Here is a 24,855-nt window from a genome sequence, read left to right as displayed (position 1 = left end):
CCTGACTGTCTCATCAGGACTGCTTGTGGACTGAGAAGGGTGAGAAGACACGGACTGCTCTCTTATCTCTTTCGATGTGCTGGGGTGACCACATGGGTCTCAGTAGAGAGTGCTGTGTACTTGATACCCGAGCAGGTTCTCTGTGTTCCATCTTTTTCTCTCACCCCCTTGTTAAAGCTCCAGCCCCACGGGATTTCTCTGCCAGACCCAACAAGCTTCAACCCCGCCCCACCGCCTAACTGGCCGTGGGTCCAGTCCCTGCTTTGTAACATGACAGGCAGTCTGCTAAGAAGCCAGGGTGTGCTTTGTTCTGGAAGCTGCAGAGAGCTGGAAGGACCGAGGGGAGGTCTTCTCTCTCCTATCCTGGAAGCCAAGCTCTGCAGTCTCCTGGTCTGAGCTTCTCACCTCAGGACTGTTAATGACTTTTGTGTCCTGGGGTCTAAAGGGGTTGGTTGCTAGGCACCAAGAGATGATTATCATGCAGGCTTTGTTTTAAAGAAACAAGAAAACAAACTGCCCAGCTCCTGGAGAGGGAAGTGGGCCAACCTGGGGGTGGGGTGGATGGAGGCATCTCCCACTAGGGGGGGCACCTGTGCATTTCCCACGCTGGAGCCTGTAAGTGACAGCAATGCAGACAGGTGACAACGAAGCTGGGTCCAGAAGCAGAGATGCCATTATCCTCCACTCTTTGCTCCTTCATCCAGAGGGGTGTCTTGCTCCCACCCCTGAGGACTGAGACGCAGAGACCATGTTCTAAGGCTTCAGGATCCTCAAGAGAGAAAAAACAGCTCCCTAAACATGACTCAGATTGACTTTCTTTTCTCATCAGCCAGGCTGGTAGGGGCTCCACAGATGAACTATAAATGCAACAACGATTCTTTTAACTCAGTTTTGTGAAATGGAAATGACATGCCTCATCTGCACGCTCTATTCCACCTTCCCCCAAGTAACTAGTGTATCCTTTGGGGCTCAACTTAACTTTTCCACTTTAAGGAAGCCTGTAATACCAGATGTTTCATTTTCAGCCTTCGGACACAGCACCTCTTCTTTGTCTTGCTCTCTCCTGGGCTATCTGGCACACATGGGCTACAAAAGCCTTCTGCTTGGGGTGGCCAGGGGGAGGGAAGGAGCTCAGCTGTGTGTTCCCAGAAGGCCACCCCCAGCTGGTCACTTGGGTAAAGAACAAGCTCCTGTCAAGCTGGTTCTCACCCACAAATCTCCCCTCCTGGGCAGGTAGATCCCTCCTCACCTGCTGACTGGGAGTGAGGAGATGGAAGGGGTCAGGGGAACGGCCCTACTGTTTCAGCCTTGGGTACATCACTACTTGTGTGGCTCTGCACACCCTCTCCGCACCTTATAAATAATTCTCTTATTAACCTGCCTGTGCATGTGTGTGTGCTAAGTCACTTCAGTCGTGTCTGCCTCTTTGTAATCCTATGGTCTGTAGCCCACCAGGCTCCTCTGTTCATGGGGATTCTCCAGGCAAGGAGTGAGTTGCCATGCCCTCCTCCAGGGGATCTTCCTGATCTGCGGATTGAACCTGGGTCTCTTATGTCTCCTGGATTGGCAGGGGAGTTCTTTATCACTAGCACTACCGGGGAAGCCCTATTAAGCTGCCTACAATTGTTCAAGGTCAAGGGTGCCATCTGTTTCCTGGGAGACCCTGACTCCTTGATCCTGAAGTCTGAGATGCCCCAGCTCTAGGCTCCAGTAAGGCCTGTTTTCATCATTATATTTATCACTTAAGTGCAACCTGGTGATTTTTACCCCAAAGGGCTCACTTGGCAACCTCTGAGGACCATTCTGGTTGCCACAAGTGGGGCTTGGGGAGGGGGTGCTGCTAACGTCTAGAAACCAAAGTTCAGGGATGTGTCTAAAGGTCTCACGATGTGTCTCCAACAACAAAGAAATGTGTCTCGGGATGTCAAGGTGCCCACGTGAAAACCCTGCATCAGAGTGTAAACCTCTGTTCTGTCACCAGCCTGTCCAAGGAAGCTTAGTGAATGCCAAGACCGTCCACAGTGTCCCCAACAGCACCCCCCTGCCCACTGCAAGTCCTGGCAGGTGGCGGGGGCTCACAGAGAGCTGCTGGGAAAGCATGCGAGTGAAAGAAGGGAAATCACCAATGAGACCCATTCCTAGTTTCCCATCTCACTTTCCAGTTCTGGGGATAAGACTGATTATCCACTGATTTATTCACACCTAAACACAAACCCCGGAGAAGGCAATGGCAAGCCACTCCAGTACTCTTGCCTAGAAAATCCCATGGATGGAGGAGCCTGGTAGGCTGCTACGAGTCGGACACGACTGAGCGACGTCACTTTCACTTTTCACTTTCACACAATGGAGAAGGCAATGGCAACCCACTCCAGTGTTCTTGCCTGGAGAATCCCGGGGACGGGGGAGCCTGGTGGGCTGCCATCTGTGGGATCGCACAGAGTCGGACACGACTGGAGCGACTTAGCAGCAGCAGCAGCAGCAAACACAAACCCATCAAGAGATAGATGCATGCCATCTAAACTGCTCATCCGCTGGAATGGAAAGGCTGCATGCGATTTAGCTGGGGGCAGTGGTGCAAGGAGATGCCCCTGGGGTGTGGCCAGGAGGTGCCCTGGGGTGTGGCCAGGCCGTGATGGACACTGACCTCCAGATGACCCCACTTCAACAGGCAGACCTGGAACAGCATGGTGGATGGGGAGACTGGAGGATTCAGGAAAGTTTAAGCTATTTTATTCCAGTTCCTCTGAAGAAAATTACTGATTTGTCTCTTGGTTAGTGAATTCTGGAGCCAGGGGAGAAATCCCTTCACTTAAATCATTCACTTTAATCACTTAAATTTACTCATTTAAGTTTCTCATCAAACTTCTCATAGTCACACGAGTAGCAAGAAAAGACACTCTCTGTGTGCAAAGGCCATGACGGAAGCGTAGTTTTCAGCATTTAGGGGGGAAGCTAAGACTCCGGGCTGCCCAGGAGACCACTCAGTGGACCTGTCAGCTTGACTTTTCCTGCATCCCCTGTGTAACCCTGGGCTTATTCGTGTGGTCTCTGGTTTTACACTCCATGTGACTACAGAGTCACTTGCCACCTGTGTTTTTATTAACAGACCCAGCTTCTTCCAGGCCCTAACCTGCTCTTGGGGGAATAAAGTTCAAGTAACTCACTCAGCGTTTGCTCACCATCCTTGGCAAGGTCAGCGACAGGAGAAGGCATCTCAGAAGTCTGATCATGAGCGTCTGATTCAGGAGGCTGAGGACCAGCGCTCAGTGAGCTGGGGCCATCTTCCCGAGGCCAGGCTTCAGTGGGCTGATAGCCGATCAGGAGCCACCAGGCATCTCATCATCCCGCCGGGCAGTCCCTCTACGTTGGTGATGCGTCACCACCTCTTCCGGGACTGCTCACAGTGACAGCCCCTCGAAGGGGTTCTGGGCAGAGCTGGGGTGAGGGGACAGAGCTCAGAGAGCAGGGCGCCAGCGCCCAGAGCTTCTCACGGATGTGGCAGCCCTGGTCCTGGGGCAGAAAGGTGTCTGTGTTTCCTCATAACTGAGTCTATGGGCCTGTTGCAGGGAGGCCAGTGGGCTGCCTTCACATCCAATCAGGCTACTCTATGGGAAACCCACACCAGCACAGAAATTGCTTCTCGACTGCAGGGACCTATAATATCTGCACACAGCGGCGTGCACACCACCTGGGAATGATGTGATTTCCAGTCTAAAATGTCAATTTATTTTATTTTTTTCCAATAAAGTTATAACAATCATGTCCCAACCCGGACTGAATAAACATGTCAGGGGCAGTGCGGGATACCAGCCGCTTCACTCTCTTCCTGGGAGACTCTTGTAATTTTATGAACAGAGTGTGATGCACTTATAATAGAAAGTATCACATAAACATGGATATAGTAGAGGTCAAACCCTTCTCCTAAAACATAACGGGGTATTCTTAAACAGCCTGATCTACTCCTATGCTCCTGGAACCAGCTCTGAAAAAGAGTTCCGCTGGGCTTCCTCATTTCCTTTCTACTTTTATTTTAAATTCCCAGGGCCAAAACATCCCTTTATGCCACAAAGGATCCCATGCATCAGGCGGTGCCTTGGGAATGCAGGAAAATGAGGCTGGAGGATCCAGGGGCCTGCAGGGGGTCGTCTAACCCACAGTCACCTTGTTCCCAGAGGGAAGTCCCCGTTAGGGAGGGTGTTCCCACCTCCGGTGCTGTCCTTCGAATAACTGATGTCACTCTCCAGGATAGATCTCTATCAGGTGCTTGGCAGAGGGAGTAGCAGAAGAGGTGTCTACCAGAGGGGAAGTGACTTCATTTCTGCATCACTCAGGGAACTGACATTGTTGATAGCATATTTCATTCTGGCCCCAAAGGAATCTTTACCCCTTCTGCTTGTGGCCCCAATCTTTAGTTACTGTCAACTACAAATTGGCACTTGCCATGGGCACTTGCCATCAACCTCTACAGGGATTAAGTCATGTTCTGCTGTAGCTGCTGACCTTCAACACTCTCTGAAAGGAGTTCAGGGTGGACAGCATAAATGAGGCACTCTGTACTCAGGCAGGGGAGAGGGGTAGGGTTGGAAACTGGCAGGACAGGTCTTCAGATAGACATTTTCAGGAGCAGATTTTATGAGTCCCACTCTTGTATCTCCTCATGTCTAGAGCAGCAGTAAAATCCTTCATGGTGATGCCTGCTCCTCGTAACCAGCAGTAATATGTGCAAAATATCTGCAAAAATATGTGCCTCACCAAAATCACATATATACTGACCTTTCGCTGCTGCCTCTCCGGAGCAGTTTCTCAGAGCTATCTGAGGTGCCGTCTCCTGGACTACAGTCCTCATTTTGCCCCCAAATAAACCTTAACTCACAACTCTCACGTTGTGCATTTTTCTAAAGTCGACACATCCACGCAGATGCTTGCTCTCCTAGGAAGAAAAGCTACGACAAACCTAGACAGTATATCAAAAATCAGAGACATCACTTTGCGAACAAAGGTCCAAATAGTCAAAGCTATGTTTTTTTTTTTTCTAGTAGTCATGTAAGGATGTGAAAGTTGGACCATAAAGAAGTCTGAGTGCTGAAGAACAGATGCTTTCAAATTGCAGTGCTGGATAAGACTTTTGAGAGTCTGTTGAACTGCAAGGAGATCAGACCAGTCAATTCTAAAGGAAATCAACCCTGAATATTCATTGGAAGGACTGATGGTGAAACTGAAACTCCAGTACTTCGACCACTTGATGTGAAGAGTTGACTTATTGGAAAAGACCCTGATGCTGGGAAAGATTGAGGGGAGGAGGAGAAGGGGGCAATGGAGGATGAGATGGTTGGACGGCATCATCAACTCAGTGGACATGAATTTAAACAAACTCTGTGAGATAGTGAAGGACAGGGAAGCCTGGCATGCTCCAGTCCATGGGGTCGCAAAGAGTCGGATGTGACCAAGTAACTGAACAATGAAGATTCACTAAGTAATAAAAACCGTGCTGCTCTTCTGGGGAGGCTCTGAGAATGTGTATAGGATCCCAGGATGCAGTCAGGAGTCAGGGGGTCTCGGTCACAGCCATTCCTTCCTTTGTTCCCTCCCTCCACTCCTCAGCCCTCACAGACGCACCTGTAGATGCTCCCAGGAAAGCCTAGGCTTTTTATGAACTGCAGCTAGGGATAAACAGGCTTCCATTGTGAAGCAGAACACGACACAATGGAGAAACAGTCCATACAAAATAGACAATATTAAATAACAATGAATGATTTTAAGGAGCAAGTCAAACAAAAGAAAAGATGTCCAAGGCTGTGTGAATTAAATAACTAAGAATTCTAATCACTGCTAAAGGAATTTTAAACCAGGAGAGGTCACCCCAGGCTGGAATCTTTTAAAGTTTATTTTTAGTCAATTATTTTAGGGTTTGTGGATTTTAATTGGAAGAAAATTCTGTACAGTCTGGTCTAATGTCCTCATGTCTCTTCTGGTTCATGTCCAACTGCACTGTCGTCAGCAGCAAAAGAAAAGAGCAGAGCAGACTGTAGGGCTTCCCAGTTAGCCCATAACCACTTGTTCCTCCATTTGTTCAACACATAATAAATGGTTCTACCTGGATTCATGCAGAGGCTGGTGAGGGGGGAAGCCCAAAGTGCCCCACCAAGAGGCAATGCGATGCACCCACGGCATCAAGTGTGGAGGAGAGAGCAATACTGTCCATGAAAAGTGCTTTGACCTTGTCGGGGGTAAGTTATCAAGTAAACGCCTGCTATTATTGCTGTACTGCCCAACACACGCCACTTAAAATGACTTAGCCACTTAAACAATACCTTCTATAATGCTGTTTTTACAATTCTGTGGTTCTAGGAAGATGTATTATTCAAGACTGTTTGTCCGGCAGTAAAGGAATACAGACATAAAAGACAATCTAAGTTGGAATCTTGGGGTCATAAAGACAATTACAATGAAGAGTAATATAGATGACTTAAGGGGAGAAGCCAAGGGGATGAATTGAACCAGGCAGAGCATACTGAACCAGGCAGAGCATAGGGAACCAGGAGGAACTGAGGCTGAATGAGGAGGAATTAGCTCAGCCTGTAAGTTCGGGAAGGGCATCCTGGGCTTGTTTGGGGTGCAGAGACCAGAGGGAGTAAGCATGCTCCACAAAACACAGGAGCAGAGACGAAGCTGGGAATGGGTGGGTAGGATGGTAACAGCCCTGAACACCTTCCAAACGAACCGTCACCTTCGAAAGGCAACAAGGACAATAACAAGAGATGTAAGACACATGCCCTGACCTTAGGAAGCTTACACTGGAGTCGTTGAGTAGGGCTGCATTCACTCACACACCCTTCTTCAAAAGGAATTAACATAAAAGGATGTATTCCTTCTATGGATATTCACTGAACACCTGCTGTGTTTCAGGACTGATGAATGACTGATAACAACGCATTGAATGATAGAAGTCCTATCTCCTAGTGGAGGGACAGATCATAAACAGACAACCCATAAATAATAAATATAACATCAGAGAACAATAAGGGCTATAAAGAAATGTCAAAACAACAACAATGATGGTAATGATGATGATAGCAACTAAAATGTATCATGTAATTGCAGAGTGGCATGCACTTGCCATGAATTTCCCTGTTTCGTGTTCTATGGCGAAGGCCATGCATGCTTGATCAGATTGCCCCTTTGCACTGAAACACTCATTCACTCAGATGTCTGGAGTGCTGTGTGCTGAGTCCCCTTAGGGAACTGAGTGATGGGCTGCCCCATGCGATGTTAGGTCCCATCTCAGGGCAGCATGTCTCGATGCCACAGGGGCTGGACCCTAGCCTCCACTCAGGACAGCTTCTTAGCAGCCAGAGCTCCCTGGAGGATGAGCCCAGGCACATGTGACAGGAGCTTTTCAGCTCAGGGTCTCAGCCTCCAGACCCGCCTCCTCCCCTCCTTCCAGTGATGTTTCCAAGAAATCTCTATCCAAAGCTAAAACCTCCATCCCAGAGATTGCTGACTAGAGGAGGCAACCTAAGATACTGCTGTGATAATTCAAGAGACTGAGGCTCAGAATGTTGTCTGACCAGGAAGAAATGAAGCTCTTACCCCACAGTTTATTCCTGCTAAGGAGGAAGGGAAATAAGTCCTGCTGCTGCTCAGAGCATACGGTGGTACCCAGGATGTGTCTGGGAGGGGACTTATCTGGCCAGACCAATGGTTCCCAAAGAAACATCCCAAACATCTCAAGACATGCGTTCTTTTACTCAACAAATATGGACAGCATCCTTTTGTTTTTTGGAAGTAGAGTTTATAGTGGTCTAACTGTATGTATAGTTAGTGGCTTTATTACATATATATTCTTTCTTGGATTCTTTTCCAGTACAGTTTATTATAAATATTGACTATAGTTCTCTGCGCTATTCACTGGGATCTTGCTGTTTATTCGACTACCTCCTCTGTGCCAGGCACAGTTCTATGTTTGGGACACCCACAGAACAGACACGTAAGAGCATAGATTCCAGTGAGAAGGGCCAGTCAACACACTGATGAGCCAGTCCTGCAGGGAAAACTAGCCAAGTGGGTTGAGGAGGCTGGGGCTGTTCTGTCCTGGGTGGGCAGAGAAGCCTCTTTGATACAGCAGTCATAAGCAGACCCCTGAAGGGAGTGAAGGAATGAGACAGGAAGATGTGAGGGTAGAGGAAAGAAAGGAAATTGAGTAGAATGGAGACGGGTGACGTACCACCTTATCATGCATGACCCAGGACCAGCTCAGGAGCCCACTCAGACCTGACTTATGCTCATGTCAGACACAAATGGCATAAATCTGGTTATACTCTGATCTCCAGGCTAATTGTAGAATAACACACTCCAGCCAGACGGGTAGAAGAGATGGACTGTAATCTAGACTTGCCGTAATTAATTATGCCTCAGTTTTCCCTGCAGCAAGATGGTGATGGCAATTCCTTATCAGCTTACCCTGCATGATTGTTGTGAGGCTCTGAGGAGTCAATGCTATACAAGAACCAAGAGCTAATTCATCGCCATAATACAAACTTCTTGGTCTCAGGACTTATTGATACATAAAAGATTACTGAGGACCACAAAGAACTTGCTTTACTGTATTATACCTATCAGTATCGATATTTATCAGACTAGAAACTAAGCTGAAAAAATTAATTATTTCTTTAAAATAACAGTCATAAACTCGTTACACTTTAACATAAGTAACCTATTCCTATGAAAAATGGTTATCTTCTTAAATAAAAGTTAGTGAGAAGAGTTTTACATTTTGGCAAGTAGCTTTAATATTTCCCTAAGCAGGCACAGTTAGATCCCCTCACATATCTGCTTCTGTTATAATAGGTTGTTGTGTTTGAAGTGTGAAAAGAAAATGCCACACAGAGATACAGTCACAAAAGAAAGTATCTAGTAGCCTTTTCAGATAGCTGCAAGTATTTTCCCTTGGTATACACCAGCATTTAACAAGTGGTACTTTGTTAAAGCTTAATTTCACTGTGAAATCTGAAACCCCCTAGATCAAGGAACATTCTGTATTCTGTTACTCTAAAATCCTCTGTCCTGTCTTCCCCTTTGACTGGCTCTTTTATCCATGCATCATTTGGGAACATTGTGCGTTGATTATTTAGAAAACTTTCATCCACTGATTTGTGCAGATCTTCCACATTCTAACATACCTCATTATATAATTTTAAAAGACACAGAGTTGTGAATATCACTGCCAATCTCATTAAGAAAACCTTGGGCATTGGGAACCCACTAAGGTAATGAAGTAAGTACAAATTTCCCAAATTCGGGAAAACTCAAACTGTATGTTTTGTTACAAGTGCTGTCAGCTGTTCCCTGAGTTTCCAGGTTTGCATTATTCATTTTCAAGGAAATACCTGCTGAATAACAAAGTCTGGGTGACTGTCGTGCATCTGTCAATTGTTCTTTCCAGGACAAATGTTGTTTCTCAGACAAAGAAGGGGCTACTTTAGCTTGTAACTCAAATTGTCTAACAAGTGATTTTTCCTTGAGAACGAGCCGTGCTTTGTGCTTTAGGTGGACCTCTGTTTCATCTCACAGAGTAGAGAAAAGCCAGGTATTCAGTGTTGAGATGTAATAAAATCAAATTTTGATGCCTCCTTTCACTAAGCTGGCTTTTTATTCTTTTCTTTTTCTGACTGTGAGTGTGTAGTGATGAGGGGTACAGTGAAGATGAGCAGATGTCAGTGATGCTTCACTGATGAGTGGTAAGATTCAGCAGTACACCCACCATGACCTTGGTACTCTTAGGACAAATGCCAATACTTGGAAAAAGCAAATCATGTCTTAGTAATACTATGAGAATAGCTTTGTCTTCACAACCTCTCTGAAAGGGTCTTGGGGAATCAATGGATCACATTTTGAGTGTGACTGTATAATAAACACTTAGATGTGATGAAAGGGGTCAGGGCAGGGTCTGCAGGAGGAAAGCATATGGTGAGTAAAGATAAATGAATTCCAGCAGCAAAAAAATTGATGACTGGTAACCTGACAGCAAGGAGGAATCAGGAAATACTATAAAAGGTAGACGCAGGAACTCAAAAGCTTAGCGTCTGGGGGCTATTTTTCACAGGAGCAAATAGCCATGCACTTCAATAGCTCTGGAGGGTATCTCTGACACTCAGCCTTGCTCAATAAACACTATTCATAACGATGACCTTGAGTCATTAAAACAAGATTAAACAATATCAGCTCTACTGTATTTAAGAAGCCAAGGAAAGGTTTCTCTTTCACAGAATCTCTTGGAAATATTTCCATAGAAGTGCTTGAAATTTAAAAATTGCTTTGGGGCTTTATTTAGATGTCGACTTGTGTGGACCAGCTCATTTCTGATGATGGATAAACAAAGTGTCTCAGTAATTAAATAAAAGACCATGAAATTAGGTAGGATTACTTATCCCACTTTATAGATGGGCAGTAGGCCTGAGTGAGATTAATGAGGGGTGTGAGGATGCTGAGTGAACTCAAGGAGAAGCAGAGCACAAGTCAGATCTCCAGCCCCACGCATCTGCCATTTCACAGACCCCTCTCCTGAGGCTGCCCAGAGGACTGTCCACCACCACCTGTGAAATTAAAAAACTTAGCATCTCTGAGAACTTTCAGCCCTCCCCAGGAGAGCCTGGGAAGCTGAGTGTTCGGGGACCTTGAGTATGATCTCTGCCCATCAGTCATGCTGAGCGGGGAGCTAGCGGCACTGAAGGAGAGACGGTGATTTATAACATCTAAATAATGCAACTGGGTTTGCTTCCTGGCCAGAGCCTCCTTGTTAGATGCCCTGAGAGCAGATTCCTCTGCCATAAGAAACAGAGAAACACAGATTCAATTACACTGCCTCCTAAGCTCTCTGGAAGGGAAGAAGGAAAAGGCATTCAACAATCAAGACAAAATATCTTAATCCTCCTGGCCCATCTCTTAGGAAAACATGTAATTCATGGCATCAGAGTGCATTTCTATGGAGAGAGGGTAGCTGGTGACCAGGCCTGGGTAATTAGGTTTTGCTGGAAATCAGTACTCTAGCTGGCAGCTGGAAATTACCTCTGAAGGTCAGTCACACAGCAGGAGGGACTGGGGTAGCAAAGACGGCAGAATTCCCACATCTCCAGCAAAGAGGGCTCATGGTCTCAGCAAGACCACGGACACTGTTCTCAGCACCTTTTGCAATGACTGTCCAGTTGGATGAGTGTAAGAAGTGATAAAAGAAATTCCCTCCTGGGTCAGATGGTAAAGAATCTGCCTGCAATGTAGGAGATCCAGGTTCAACACCTGGGTCGGGAAGATCCCCTGGAGAACAAGATGGCAACCCACTCCAGTATTCTTGCCTGGAGAATCCCACGGACAGAGGAGCCTGGCAGGCTAGAGCCCATGGGGTTGCAAGAGTCAGACACGACTGAGTGACTAACACTTTCACTTTTCACTCACACCAATTATCTGGATTAATCAAGTTAAAAAATTATCTGCTCATCCAGTACCTGCAGACATTTGACTTGACTTACATGTATAATTTCTTCAACTTTCTCTTTGTAGCATCCGTGTAAATATTATCTGGGATTCATACTTTGGAGATCTCATTGCATCTTCGACTCACTTCAATTCATTCACTTCCCTTCCCGTTTCGTCCCCTCACTACCATCTCTTTCCCCAACACTATCACTGGGCACAAAAATGACATCTCATGGTCACTCCCCGGAGAAGGCGATGGCACCCCACTCCAGTGTTCTTGCCTGGAGAATCCCAGGGACAGGGGAGCCTGGTGGGCTGCTGTCTATGGGGTCACACAGAGCTGGACACGACTGAAGCAACTTAGCAGCAGCAGCAGCATGGTCACTCTCACACAAAAGCACTTAGTTTTCTTATCTCTAAGGCTGATGCCAGGGCAGGAAACTCTCGAGGAAATTCTAAGTTCTTGCTCTGAAAGTGTTATCCTTGACCAGCGGCACTGGCATTACTAGGGAGCAGCTGACTCGGGAGGCCCCATCCAGCTGCACTGAACAGCATCTGAAGTTAAAACAAAACCCCAGCAGGCCCTCAGGCGCCTTTGAGAAGCCCTGCTCTACTGCACTTCAATGCTTGAGAAACGTTGAGGATCAGGGAATCTGGGTTTAAGTATGCTCTGCCACGTGGTGGAAAAACTCCTGGGCCATTTAATGACTGAGAACATCCATTTCCTCCTTTTGTGATTCAACCTAATAACGCGTTTTTGGTGCAGTCACCCAGATTCAAGTATGTGTCTACTCATTGATCTTTTCATGTATCTAGGATAATAATATACTTATGATTCTGCAACTTTTTCACGAGCTACTTTTCCATAGCTGTATGCCCTTCCCTATTCTTTTTATTGGCTGCATAGAAAGATATACCAGAATTTCTTTACATGTTCCTTTCTTTTTTTGACACATCACACAGCATGTAGGATCCTAGTTCCCCAACTAGGGATCAAATCTGTGCCCCTTGCATTGGAATCACAGAGTCTTAACCACTGGACCACTAGGGAACTCCTGTACATTCTCCCCTCTTAACGAGCATTCATGTTGTTTCTGCTTTTTCTCAATTAACAGTGTTGCCGTGAACATTCCTCTCCACCTCCGTAAGACTTTATTTAGAAAGGATTCTTAGAAATTCTCAATTAAAATTTGATCAATGCTCCCAGTCTTGTCCCTAGTGGCTTACCAGCTTTCAACCTCACCTTCGGTCATGAGGATGCCTACCTCTCTGGTTCTCACCAAAATGAAATTTATTTACCTCCATACATGTTGCCAATCCCATTGCTTTAAAATACCTCCTGCGATTGCGACAGCAACCATGTCTGGTCGTGGGAAGGGTGGCAAAGGCCTCGGCAAGGGGGGTGCTAAGCGCCATCGCAAAGTCTTGCGGGACAACATTCAGGGTATTACTAAGCCAGCTATCCGGCGTCTGGCTCGTCGTGGAGGCGTCAAACGTATCTCTGGTCTTATCTACGAAGAGACTCGTGGGGTGCTCAAAGTGTTTCTGGAAAATGTGATCCGGGACGCGGTCACCTATACGGAGCATGCTAAGCGCAAGACTGTTACCGCCATGGATGTGGTCTATGCGCTCAAACGTCAGGGCCGTACCCTTTACGGTTTTGCTGGTTGAGCAAAGCATCTAGCTTGAAACGTTTAGAAAAACTAAAGGCCCTTTTCAGGGCCGCAAAAAAAAAAAAAAATAAAATAAAATAAAATACCTCCTGCCATAATTTATAAAATTTGACTTCTACTGGAATAAATGATTATTATATTTATTATCTATTTATGTTGTTCAATACATTTTCTCTGTATTCATTTTTTTCTATTGGATTGTCTTTTTTTTTTTCCTTTTGTCAGATTTGTAAGAAATCTATGTATATTCTGTGTCTGGTTGACTTTTTCTTATAGGCATTGAGGATATTTTATTCAAGATTGCTATTTATATTTTAATTTCATTTCACAGTCTGTCTTTCACTGTAATGCTTTTTGAAATCACCAGATCTGTCAACCTTGTCCTTTATAACTTCTGTATTCGAGTCTTGCTTAGGAAGTTATTCCCATATTCAAGGTCATAAAAATATCTTGTATATTGTTTAATTCTTTTTCATTTTCATGTTTAACTCCTTTTGGAAATCATTCTGAATTCTTCCAAACACTTTATTTAATAAGACAAAATTCTTTAGTTTTTTTTGGTCACTAACTTATGTATATCTTTAACAGTGAAAAACTAAGGTTGACTACAGACTAATTCTGCATATCCGGGTCACTGTTTCATATTTTAGACTTTTTTTGTGAATTCAGAATAATTTTGACTTGGCCTCTCCCAATGCGCACTCATCTAGAGAGAGAAACTCTGATCATCCCAAGATGTCCTCTTCCTTCTCATTGAGGAGTGCCCTTCCAGACTCAGAGAAGATACTTCATGAACAGGTTACAAGAGCAGAGGGCAGTGTCACAGGGTAAGTCCCAGTGACTCGATAGGACAAAATAAAACCTTCATCCAGCCTGGTCAACTCCTGTTGGAATAACAGTTGAATATTCAGGGCAATAAATTGAAAAGACCAATTGATGGTTTGAACTGAATCGGCAATGTGGAAACCATTGGCCTTGGCAGACGAGATCCTATTAGGTCTCGTCTAGGTGTCTCTGAGCTGGTGTAGGAAGTGGTTCCTACAGCAGAATCCATGGGGTTCGCTGAGATGGAGATGAAGATGAATCCTTTCCCAGCTCAGAGAGCAAGACCCCAATAAGCAGCAGGGCTGGCTCCTCAGGCCTGTACTGTTAATATGCAGCAGATACCTATTTGTCTCTTCTGGATCCAGTATTGAACACAAGAAACTGAGGCAAGTCATTTTAATTATGCAGGCACCTGTGTGTATTTGTACAAAGGCTTATTATAATGCTGTGGCTTCCAACTTGAAGAAAGGGAGGAAAGTAAAAAGGTCAACTAATATCTTCTCCTTTGTGGAGGGGATGGGGGCCCCACCGAACAACAAAAAGGAGATAAGCTGAGAGGTGTAAAACTAAAGGATAATAAAATCCAGCCGATGCAGTTTAAAGACTGCTCATTAACTGGCCTGAGATACGGCACCCACTGTTGCTAGTGGCTGGAGATTATTCCTCAGCCTGCCGCTGGCTGATAACAGACTCGTCCCGGGGCCTAAAGGCTCATTGTTCTGCAGGCAGAAATGGTGTCCCAGACGGAAGCCCAGTGGCTCCAGCCAGCCATGCCACTCGCTGGGGCCTTTCCTCTGCCTTCTCTGGGCTTAGGAAGAAAGGCAAGTCTGTATCACCTGCGCGCTGCTCTGGGACTTTTCCCAACCTCCCCCCTCACACGCCCATGACCTAATTTGGATCAGGGTAATTCTTGAAAATAAAATGCTGAAGTTTTCTTTTCCTTGAGAACAATGTCACATCCGTCAACTTAAAAAGACTTGCTCATAGCACAAATTGTCTATACGACTCATTGGGCCCCTTCATTATGTTCCACCTTGTTTTATTATTTAAAGGCTTGGTGGGAGCTAAGTGTTTATAGATACATCACATGTTGGCACTGGAAGAGGATCTGGAGATGCGGTTTAATGCTCCCATTCAATAGGCTGGCGCTCTGCAGCCCAGAAAGAGAAGCGCAGGCCCATCTGAGAAGACCATGGGGGCAGTGAAGCTCCTCCCCCTGTTCCCAGGGCAACACTGAGAGAAAGGGGTTTCTGGGTCAGGTGGAAAGGGAGCAAGTGCCACAAAAATCACGGCGATCAAGGACTCTCCCAAGTCTTACTTTTCTTTTTTTTTTTTTTTAAACGTGTGATCTTTACTTTCAGCCTGCAAACTCTTAGTTGCAGCATATAGGATCTAGTTCCCTGACCAGAGATTGAACCTAGTCCCCCTGCACTGGCGTCTTAGCCACTTGGACCCCCAGGGAAGCCCCTCTCAAGTCTTACTAATAATGTTCTACGGAACAAAATGGAAGTCAAGGATTCTAAACTCAGAGCTCAGACCCTACCACCTGTTGCTCAACCTGCGCTGATGATGTCAGAACGAGGTACCTGGCCTCAAGGTGTTCGCCAGGGTTAAGGCCGTGCTCTGCTGTGTGACCTCCATGCTTGCAGACTTCTATCGTCCCTCATCTCATTACTTCTTGGTCCAAGGGAAGAAGTGCTCCGTCATCTGGACAAAACTCATGTCCATCTGACCTGGTCTCCTCACATCCTTGTTGCTGGGACCCTGTTTATGCCATCAGTACCCTTTACTCTCTGGATTGTTCTGGCTTTTGTTCTTCAACCTACAATGATGCCCAATGCTTTCCTCTCATTAGAAACAACTCCTGAAACTGCAAACCCCCTTGAGCCAAAGTACATACCTCTCCTTCCCCTGCAGTCAAACTAATTGTAAAAGATGTACATTCCTGCCTGTGCTTCCCTTGCTTCTGTTCACACCTTTGCAGCAGGCATCTGACCTTCTCACCCCACTTACACTGCCTGGGCCAAGGTGACCAGCAGACACTATATGAATGCAATGGATTCTTTTCAGTCTTGCTTCACTTGACCGCTCCATGGAAAGGTCCAGGACATACAGACCAATCCATTATATTGTAATTACTACTACTACTAGTATTATTATTAAAATCCCCTATTTTTGACACGGTCTTTTCTCTTGGGATCAACCTCATTACTTTCTCCTGGTTCTTCTACTTCCTAAATTCTCATTTCTCTTAGTCTTCTAAAAAGACTCCTTTTCCTCCACTCCTTTTCTCAGGGTGGGTACAGACTCTGTCCTCAACCCTGTCTCCTGCCCACTGAAATCCTCTTGTGTTTCAACTACCACCTACTATACATACAGATAAGAATAAGGCAGACCTGACTGCAAGATAGCCCTACATTTCTCAAATGAGGAAAATCAAAACAGAATTTTGAAAATTTTTAGGAATGAAGATAAAATAATAACCAATGCTTATATATCATATTAAATTATTTAACTTAAATGAACACATGCATTTAAAATAACACTATATAAAAACCTTGGGCTTCCCTGATAGCTCCGCTGGTAAAGAAACCACCTGCAATGCAGGAGACCCTGGTTCGATTCCTGAGTCAGGAAGATCCCCTAGAGAAGGGAAAGGCTACCCACTCCAGTATTCTTGGGCTTCCCTGTGGCTCAGCTGGTAAAAAAATCTGCCTGCAATGCGGGAGACCTGGGTTCGATGCCTGGGTTGGGAAGATCCCCTGGAGAGGGGAAAAGCTACCCGCTCCAGTATTCTGGCCTGAAGAATTCCATGGACTGTATAGTCTGTGGGGTTGCAAAGTTGGACATGACTGAGTGACTTTCACTTTCATACATAAACCAGTATATTAATTTAGAAATCTTGTTTTTCCCCCACTGGGGGTTAGTTAAACTCTTCCTATGGATCATGACATCAGGCTCTTAGATTTCCCTGGAGGAATTCACTTGTCATCCAACACAGCTTTCAAAGCCCAGCATCTTCATACCAGTGTTGGTACCAGCACGCATTCTGCTTTTCTGAATCACCTTATGAGGCCATCCGTGGAAATTAAACTCTGAATCACCAGTATCTCTTTGCGTAGAAGTTGGCTGTTTACTTTTCTATAGCGTTGTATATACGTCTGATTTCCACTTACTATGTTGCTTTTTAAAATGATTTCTAAAAATCTGTTTACATCAGGTCATAGCCATAAAAATTATTTAAATCAGTGCTAAAAATCTTTAACCATGTTTTAATCGATTCTTTCTGACCATCTCCTAATTATTCCAAAATATCAGTGACGGAGATAGTTTCAGTTAATGTGTCCACCCAAACATGACTTCATTGCTCTAAATAAATAAGTAATTGAGAGTACACTTTGCATTGCGGAAGACTCTATAAGGATTGCAAGGTAACATTGCTCTACATTTGCCTGGGGACTAATTTTAAGGGACATCTCACACTGAATTAGATCATTTATGGTACATGCAAATGGCTCTCAAAACTATATATACCTCCCAGAACTCTCTGGCACTCCAGAGTCGTGAGTCTAATTGCACACCGAGCCAGTCACATCCAGACATCACCAACACCCCAAACTGGGGATATCTAGAATTACACTCATTACTTCACCTCCAATTAATGTGTCCTCTATATATTATTGAAAGTAACCACTACCAATCCCAGTTAGACAGTCAGAGCTCTGCAGATACTCTGAGGCTACTGCACTTGTCTCACTGGCATTTATTCTTAAATTTTACTTATTTCTTTTTATTTGGCTGTGCTGGGTCTCACTTGCAGGATGTGGGATCTTTAGTTGTGGCATGTGAACTCTTAGCTTCAGAATGTGGGATCCAGTTCCCCGAACAAGGATTGAACCTGGATTCCCTGCACTGGGAGTATGGAGTCTCAGCCACTCGCTGGATCACCAGGGAGGTCCCTGGCATCCTTCTTTAAACAAACCTCTAGGGCATACCTACCCTGTTCTAAGTGTAAGTGCTAGGGAGGCGTCAATCAAGCAGGACATGTATTATTATGGGGTGTATTGTCTAGCAGGGGAAGTGAGAAACAAAGAGAAGATGCCAAGGAAAAAATGTGGAAAAATGAGAAGAAAATATATGATGATGAAAATGAAACAAGGTGATATATTAGAGAATGAGTAGGTTCTGCTCTAGATCAGAAGGCCGGAGATGTGGACCCTTAACACCAAGGATGGGGTTAAGCATGTACAGATATGGAGGAAGAACCCTGCAGGCAGAAGCAGCCCCATGCACAGAGGCCCTGGTATGGGGATGAGCAAGACAAAGACTAGGAAGGAGGCTTCAAACTGGAGCAGAGTCAGCGAAGGCCAGGGAATATGTGTGTGTGTGTGTGTGTGTGTGTGTGTGTGTGTGTGGTGGGGCAGTGGCTATCCGGTGAGGGTAGATAAGTAGTTAAGGATGCAATTATAGAGGAGAAGCTTGGATTTCACGCTAAGTGCTAAATCATGTGACATTTCAGGATTCTGAACATTTTGGCCTCTTTACACTTGGTAAAGAAGTCTATTACAACGTGTGGTTTTGTTTGAATATTTGTTTACATTATGTTTGCTGTTCTTTTTTCCTTTACTACAATATTCCTCCATGGTTTAGCTGCTAAAGAATCTGCCTGAAATGCAGATGTGGGTTTGATCCCTGGGTCAGGAAGATTCCCCAGAAAAAGAAATGGCAACCCACTCTAATATTCTTGCCTGGAGAATCACAGGGACAGAGGAGCCTGGCAGGCTACAGTCAGTCCATGGGGGTCATAAAGAGTCAGACACGACTGAATACATCAAGCCATTTTACATTCAGTTTGCAGTTCTTTTTTCCTTTACTAGAATATAAGTTCTCTGAAGGCAGAAGAGTATATTATTTGTCTCTGTATCCCCAGGGCCTCATACATAGTAGGTACTCCACAAAAAAATCTGTCAAATGTATAAATAGTTCTACTTCATATCTATCTAGTAGATATCTATCTAGTAGCTAGTTGAGGGTTAACACGATTTGTTCCTGGCAGCCTGAACCATCCTCGGAACAGCTACAGCGGGCTCATTACCAAGGACAATGCTCTGTAATGAAGTCTTCTTGCATATCTCTGGTAATAATCATCATAGAGGGAGAAAATGAGCATCTCTGGGTAATATTTATATTTCCTAGCAGCAAAGACATTCTCCTCTGTAATACTGCCTGTAAAAGCAGTGAGGAAGCCAAGAGGATACAAGTTCTCCATGGCAACTCGGTCACAGCAGCATGCAGCCTCTGCCAGGGCTTCAGATAAATGGAGTAAGTGGAGGTGAGCTTCCAGCTGCAGGATGAGCCTTGCAGCGGGGCTTGCAGTGAAGCCTCTCTCCCCACTGGGACCAAGAAGCCGCAGCGCCAGGGCCCCGTGCATCATCGCTGCGGGGGGTCAGTGGTGGCCTGGCCCCACAGCATCCCTCTCGCTACCTTCAAGGGCTGCCCTGAGAGCTCAGTCTCAGCAAACCAACAGGTCACCAGTCTATCAGCTGCTCCGACACCCACTAAAATAGATCTCTTACGTTCAGAATATTAACCCAAGAAGACTTTACCCAAGACCACTGGGAGTTCTCTCCACATTTCCTTAGGCTCTCAGGTCATTTCTCTCACTGAGATTCAGAGCCCACTGTCTTCCCTTGGCCTGGAAGGGGAACCCGACGTGGCACCTGGTTAGAAGGAACAGCTGCTGAATGCAAGACGATGAGAACCTCCCATCGCACCATCAACTCTCTGCAAGAACAAGAGGCGCCAAGCAGCAGACCACCAGGGAAGGGCCTTTGGCAAAGCCATCCTCAGGGCTCTTAGCTAATACAAAAGTGAAAAATCTAAGTGTTTAGTCACGCAGTTGAGTCTGACTCTTTGAAACCCCATGGACTGTAGCCTGCCAGGTTCCTCTGTCCATGAGGTTCTCCAGGCAAATATACTGGAGTGGGTTGCCATTTCCTTCTCCAGGGGATCTTCCTGACCTAGGGATTGAACTAGGGTCTCCTGCACTGCAGGCATATTCTTTACCATCTGAGCCATCAGGGAAAACCCAAGCTAATACAGCTACTAAGATGCATTTGTAAAAATTCATATGAAGGGGGAAATCAACGGAAAGTCAGGAAAGAGCCTTCGGGAAACTTCGAATGCAGAGCTCTCTCCTCAGGGCCCTCTCTTTTGGGAAAACCCCACCCTGTGAGGGAGACATCCTCATGGACCCACATAGATTAAAGAGTCATCACTAAAGGGACCTCAGCTAGGCCAATGGCCCCAGGCCCTCCCTATCGGTGCTGCTGAGGAAGACTTGACAGTTGCTAAGTTGCTTCAGTCGTGTCCGACTCTGTGCGATCCCATAGATGGCAGCTTAACAGGCTCCCCCATCCCTGGGATTCTCCAGGCAAGAACATGGGAGTGGGTTGCCACTTCCTTCTCCAATACATGAAAATGAAAAGTGAAAGTGAAGTCGCTCAGTCATGTCGGCTCTTCGTAACCCCATGGATTGCAGCCCACCAGGCTCCTCCACCCGTGGGATTTTCCAGGCAAGAGTACTGGAGTGGGTTGCCATTGCCTTCTCCAGACTTGACAGTGCTCAGTACTAAATTAAGACACTGACAAGGAGACTGCATCTTGAGAGGGAGGTGCTTCATCCCTCTAGGAGCACCAGAATGTGTTCTGAAACATGCAGTCAAGGAGAGAGTAAACTAAGAGGAAGTGGATTTATTCACGAAGGAGAGGACAATCCCGAAGGAGAGACAAGGTCAAACAACAATCAGGTCTCAGTGTCCCCATGGCCTGGGCGCCTCAGCCCCGGCTGCACTTGGTAGTGAGACCTGTACCCTCTGACTCTGTCCAGCCTGGCCCCATCCTGTCCTGTACATGCAGGACCTCAGCCCCCATGGGTGGGCAGAAACAGGAAGTCCTCTGCAGTGACCACAACCTGGCTGGAACCTCTGGCCTCCCTTCCAAGCTTGCTGTTGGTGTCCTCTGTTCAGATGATGCTCTTCTGTCTCAAACTTCATGTTCTCACCAAGGTGGAGCTCCACTCTGAACCTCAGCAGGTTTTACTAGGACCAGGACACCTTATTGGATCCTGTAGGCTCTCCTCCAAAGCCCTCAGTTGTGTTCCCTGCAGGTGAAGGGAATAGCTACTCCCAGAACCTCTGCTCTGGCCAACCTGGTCAAAGAACATGTGCCATCCTGAGTGGCATTTCTTCTGGGTCCCAGCATCAGTCTGTCTCAGCCCATGGTCATCTGTTGAGGCCCCTCCCTCACTGTGCTAGAGGCACTGACCCCGCTCCCCATGCTGCTGGTTTATTTTACTATTACTGGACCACTGGAGTGCTTATTCCCTTCTGCTCATGTATCCCTGGGAGTCCCTTCCCGAGTCCCAGCAGAGCCCATGGGATAAGAGTACAGGGTGGGTTTTGGTGGGGTCTGTGAGAAAGTTCAGGAGGTCTTTGTTATTGCTCAGTCACTCAGTTGTGTCCTACTCTCTGTGACCCCATGGACTGCAGCATGCCAGGCTTCCCTGTCCTTCAGGAGGTCTTAGGGCTGCCCTAAATCCCAGAGATGTAATACGTGTGTTTTTCCTGTTTCCTATTGTATTTTATCAATTCTAAGTGGGTCATTGAGTTTATAGAAACAAAGTTATTTTAAGACTTCATTTTTTAGACATGAAGCTCTAAAGAGCAAATTAGAGAAATGTATTAACCTCCTATGATGGACTGAATTGTGTTCCTTTCCCAAATTTATATGTTACCCCAGAATGTGACTGCATTTAGAGATGGGGCCCTTAACAAGGTGATTACGGTAACAGGAGTCCTCTAGTGGGGCCCTAACCCAGTCTGAACGGTGCCCTTATAAGAGGAGATCAGGGCACACACAGAGACACCAGGAATCCAGGTGAGCAGAGAAAAGACCAAGTGAAGAAGCAGCATGAGGGTGGCCATCTGCAAGTCGAGGAGAGAGACCTCAAAGGAAGCCAGCCCTGCCTGCACCTTCATCTTGGACTTCAACCCTTCAGAACTGTGAGAAAATAGATGTCTGCTGTGGAAGCCCCCAGCCTGGGAACGTTGTCATGGCAGCCCCAGCACCTCCCCTCCAGCACCGGAAAGTGTACCCTGCAGTGCCATCCATGTTACACGGATGCTGAACTCATGTGATGTCTTTCTATCTCACTCACAGATACCAACACTCATTCCAACATGCATTACAAGTATTCAGATGGATACACAGATCTCTGGTGACCTTCAACACAGGAAACGGGCTCAAGCCTGGAAAAAGCCCATCAGAATGAGGAGCACACTTGTTTCTAGAGTGTGTTCCTGTTTTCATTCTTAGGGGCCGGGTGTGGTGGGTGGAATGCAAAAAGACAGGAAGCATGGGCTGGTGATTCAAGCAATCACTGGCTTTAGGAAAGAGGATTCTATTTTTTTTTTTCCTTTTAATTGTGAATTCTCTTCAGATGCATAGAGTAATTAACTTGAAAAAGTTTTGATTTACAAATGAGGACTCCCTGAAAACATTTCTAAAATGCAAATACTGTAGCAAATGAAGTATACATTTATATCAGAGGTGACACAAAATGATTTGCTGAGATGTCATTTTGTTCATTTTTAAATGTATGGAGGACATTTAAGTAGAAAAAAATAATAATGGCAGATATTTAAAAGTTTAGGCAGCTGAAAATCCAGCAGGTAGAGAGAGAACACGAACATACACTAGAACACTGCCCCAGCAACAGCATCACTGGCCGTATATCCTGTTGAAAAGTATAATCCAAAAGACACATGCACCCCAGTGTTCATTGCAGCACTATCCACAATAGCCAGGACAGGGAAGCAATCTAGATGTCCACCAACAGAAGAATGGATAAAGAAGATGGGGTACATATATACAGTGGAACATTACTCAGCCATAAAAAGCAAGGAAATTGGGTCACTTGTAGAGATGTGGAGGGACCTAGGGATTGTCATAGAGTGAAGTGAGTCAGAAAGAGAAAAACAAACATCGTACATTAATGCTTATACATGGAATCTAGAAAAATGGTATAGATGATCTTATTTGCAAAGCAGAACTAGAGACATAGATGTAGAGAACAAACATATGGGCACCAAGGGGCAAAAGGGCGAGTGAGATGAATTGAGTGACTGGGGTTGACATATATACGCTGCTATGTATAAATTAGATAACTAATGAGAATCTACTGTAGAGCACAGGGAACTCTACTCAAGGTTCTGTGGTGACCTAAATGGAAAGGACGGAGAAGGAAATGGCACCCCACTCCAGTACTCTTGCCTGGAAAATCCCATGGATGGAGCAGCCTGGTAGGCTGCAGTCCATGGGTTCACAAAGAGTTGGACATGACTGAGCGACTTCACTTTGACTTTTCACTTTCATGCATTGGAGAAGGAAATGGCAACCCACTCCAGTGTTCTTGCCTGGAGAATCCCAGGGATGGGGGAGCCTGGTGGGCTGCAGTCTATGGGGTCGCACAGAGTTGGACACGACTGAAGTGACTTAGCAGCAGCAGCAGTAAATGGGAAAGGAAATCCAAAAGGGAGAGATATATGCATTACATACGGCTGACTCACTTTGCTGTACAGCAGAAAGTGTCACAAACTTGTGAAGCAACTATATCCCAATTTAAAAAAAGCAACATTGCCTACACAAAAGTGAAAGTCAAGGCACAAGCAGTGACACACAGGTATAAGAACTTTAGCTGGAGTCACACAGATCTAGGAGCAAACACCATCCTCTAAGTCTAAACTGTGTTCTTCCATAAGTTACTTGAATTTCGAATTCTCAACTTTTAACCTGTGAAATGGGTTCATAATACCATTTCTAACTATATGTTAAGGAATGATTAAATGAAATAATACAAAGGAGAGTACACAGCTCTGAGTATCAGGGACCTAGTAAGTGCTCTGTCCTTGTGGATCGAGGTGATGGTGGGAAGAAGAGAAAGATGAGGAAGGGAAGAGGCAGTGAGGAAGAGTGGAGAAAGAGACAGGGCAGCTGCCCGAATTCTGCCTGGACACTTGTTCCCCGAAGAGTCATTTGGGTCAAGGACTTTGTTGGTCCCAGTTGAGAATCTAACAGCAACACTGAGGGAATAAAGTGTTTAAGAAACCCCGTGGATAATTATTCATCAGCTGTAAACTGATGAGTGGACTCTGGTTATGCTGATCCTTCTCTTCTCAGTTTAATGACTTGTTAAATAATATAATTGATGACTGTTGCCTTTCTCATCAAAATGATACTGGCAGAGCCCAGGAAAGCTATTAATTTTACTTGTGTTTAGTCCTTGATTTCTATGATGAATTGGTGCTGCTCCTGATGCCGAGGGGACCCTTTAAGAGGGAAGTAAGTCAGAAAGAGAAAGACAAATATCATATATTAACACATATATGTGGAACCTAGATAGATTGTACTGATGAACCTATGTGCAGGGCAGCAAAGGAGATGCAGACATAGGGAACAGACTTGTGGACACAGGAGGGGAAGGAGCGGGGGGCACGAATTGAGAGAGTAGCATGGAAACATATACTCTACCATATTTAAAATTAGACAGTGGAAAATTGTTGTATGACTCAGAGAGCTCAAATTGAGTGCTCTGTGACAAACTAGAGGGTTGGGATGGGGTGGGAGGTTCAAGGAGGAGGGAACATACATATACCTATGGCCAATTCATGTTGATGTTATGGCAGAAACCAACACAATATTGTAAAGCAATTATCCTCCAATTGAAAAAATTATTTTTAAAAAATGACATTAGAAAAACCATCTAAGGCCAGCATCTACCAATGAATGAGCAAAATGCCATGCTGAAATAAAGAAAGTAGAATTGGGG

General features: G+C 45.5%; 2 protein-coding genes across 9 annotated transcripts in view; one reads left to right on the top strand and one right to left on the bottom strand.

Annotated features, from left to right (window-relative positions):
- OPCML (opioid binding protein/cell adhesion molecule like) overlaps window positions 1-24,855 on the bottom strand; it is a 1,072,821-nt gene that overhangs the window by 52,454 nt on the left and 995,512 nt on the right.
- On the top strand, window positions 12,813-13,161 carry HIST1H4D (histone cluster 1, H4d). The gene has a single exon (XM_005226861.5). It carries the CDS (start codon window positions 12,829-12,831, stop codon window positions 13,138-13,140), a length of 312 nt encoding a protein of 103 aa, XP_005226918.4. The 5' UTR covers window positions 12,813-12,828; the 3' UTR covers window positions 13,141-13,161.

This window comes from Bos taurus, chromosome 29 (assembly GCF_002263795.3).
Source record: "Bos taurus isolate L1 Dominette 01449 registration number 42190680 breed Hereford chromosome 29, ARS-UCD2.0, whole genome shotgun sequence".
In the NCBI taxonomy this organism is placed as follows: Eukaryota; Metazoa; Chordata; class Mammalia; order Artiodactyla; family Bovidae; genus Bos; species Bos taurus.
This window is presented reverse-complemented; position numbering and strand designations above follow the sequence as displayed.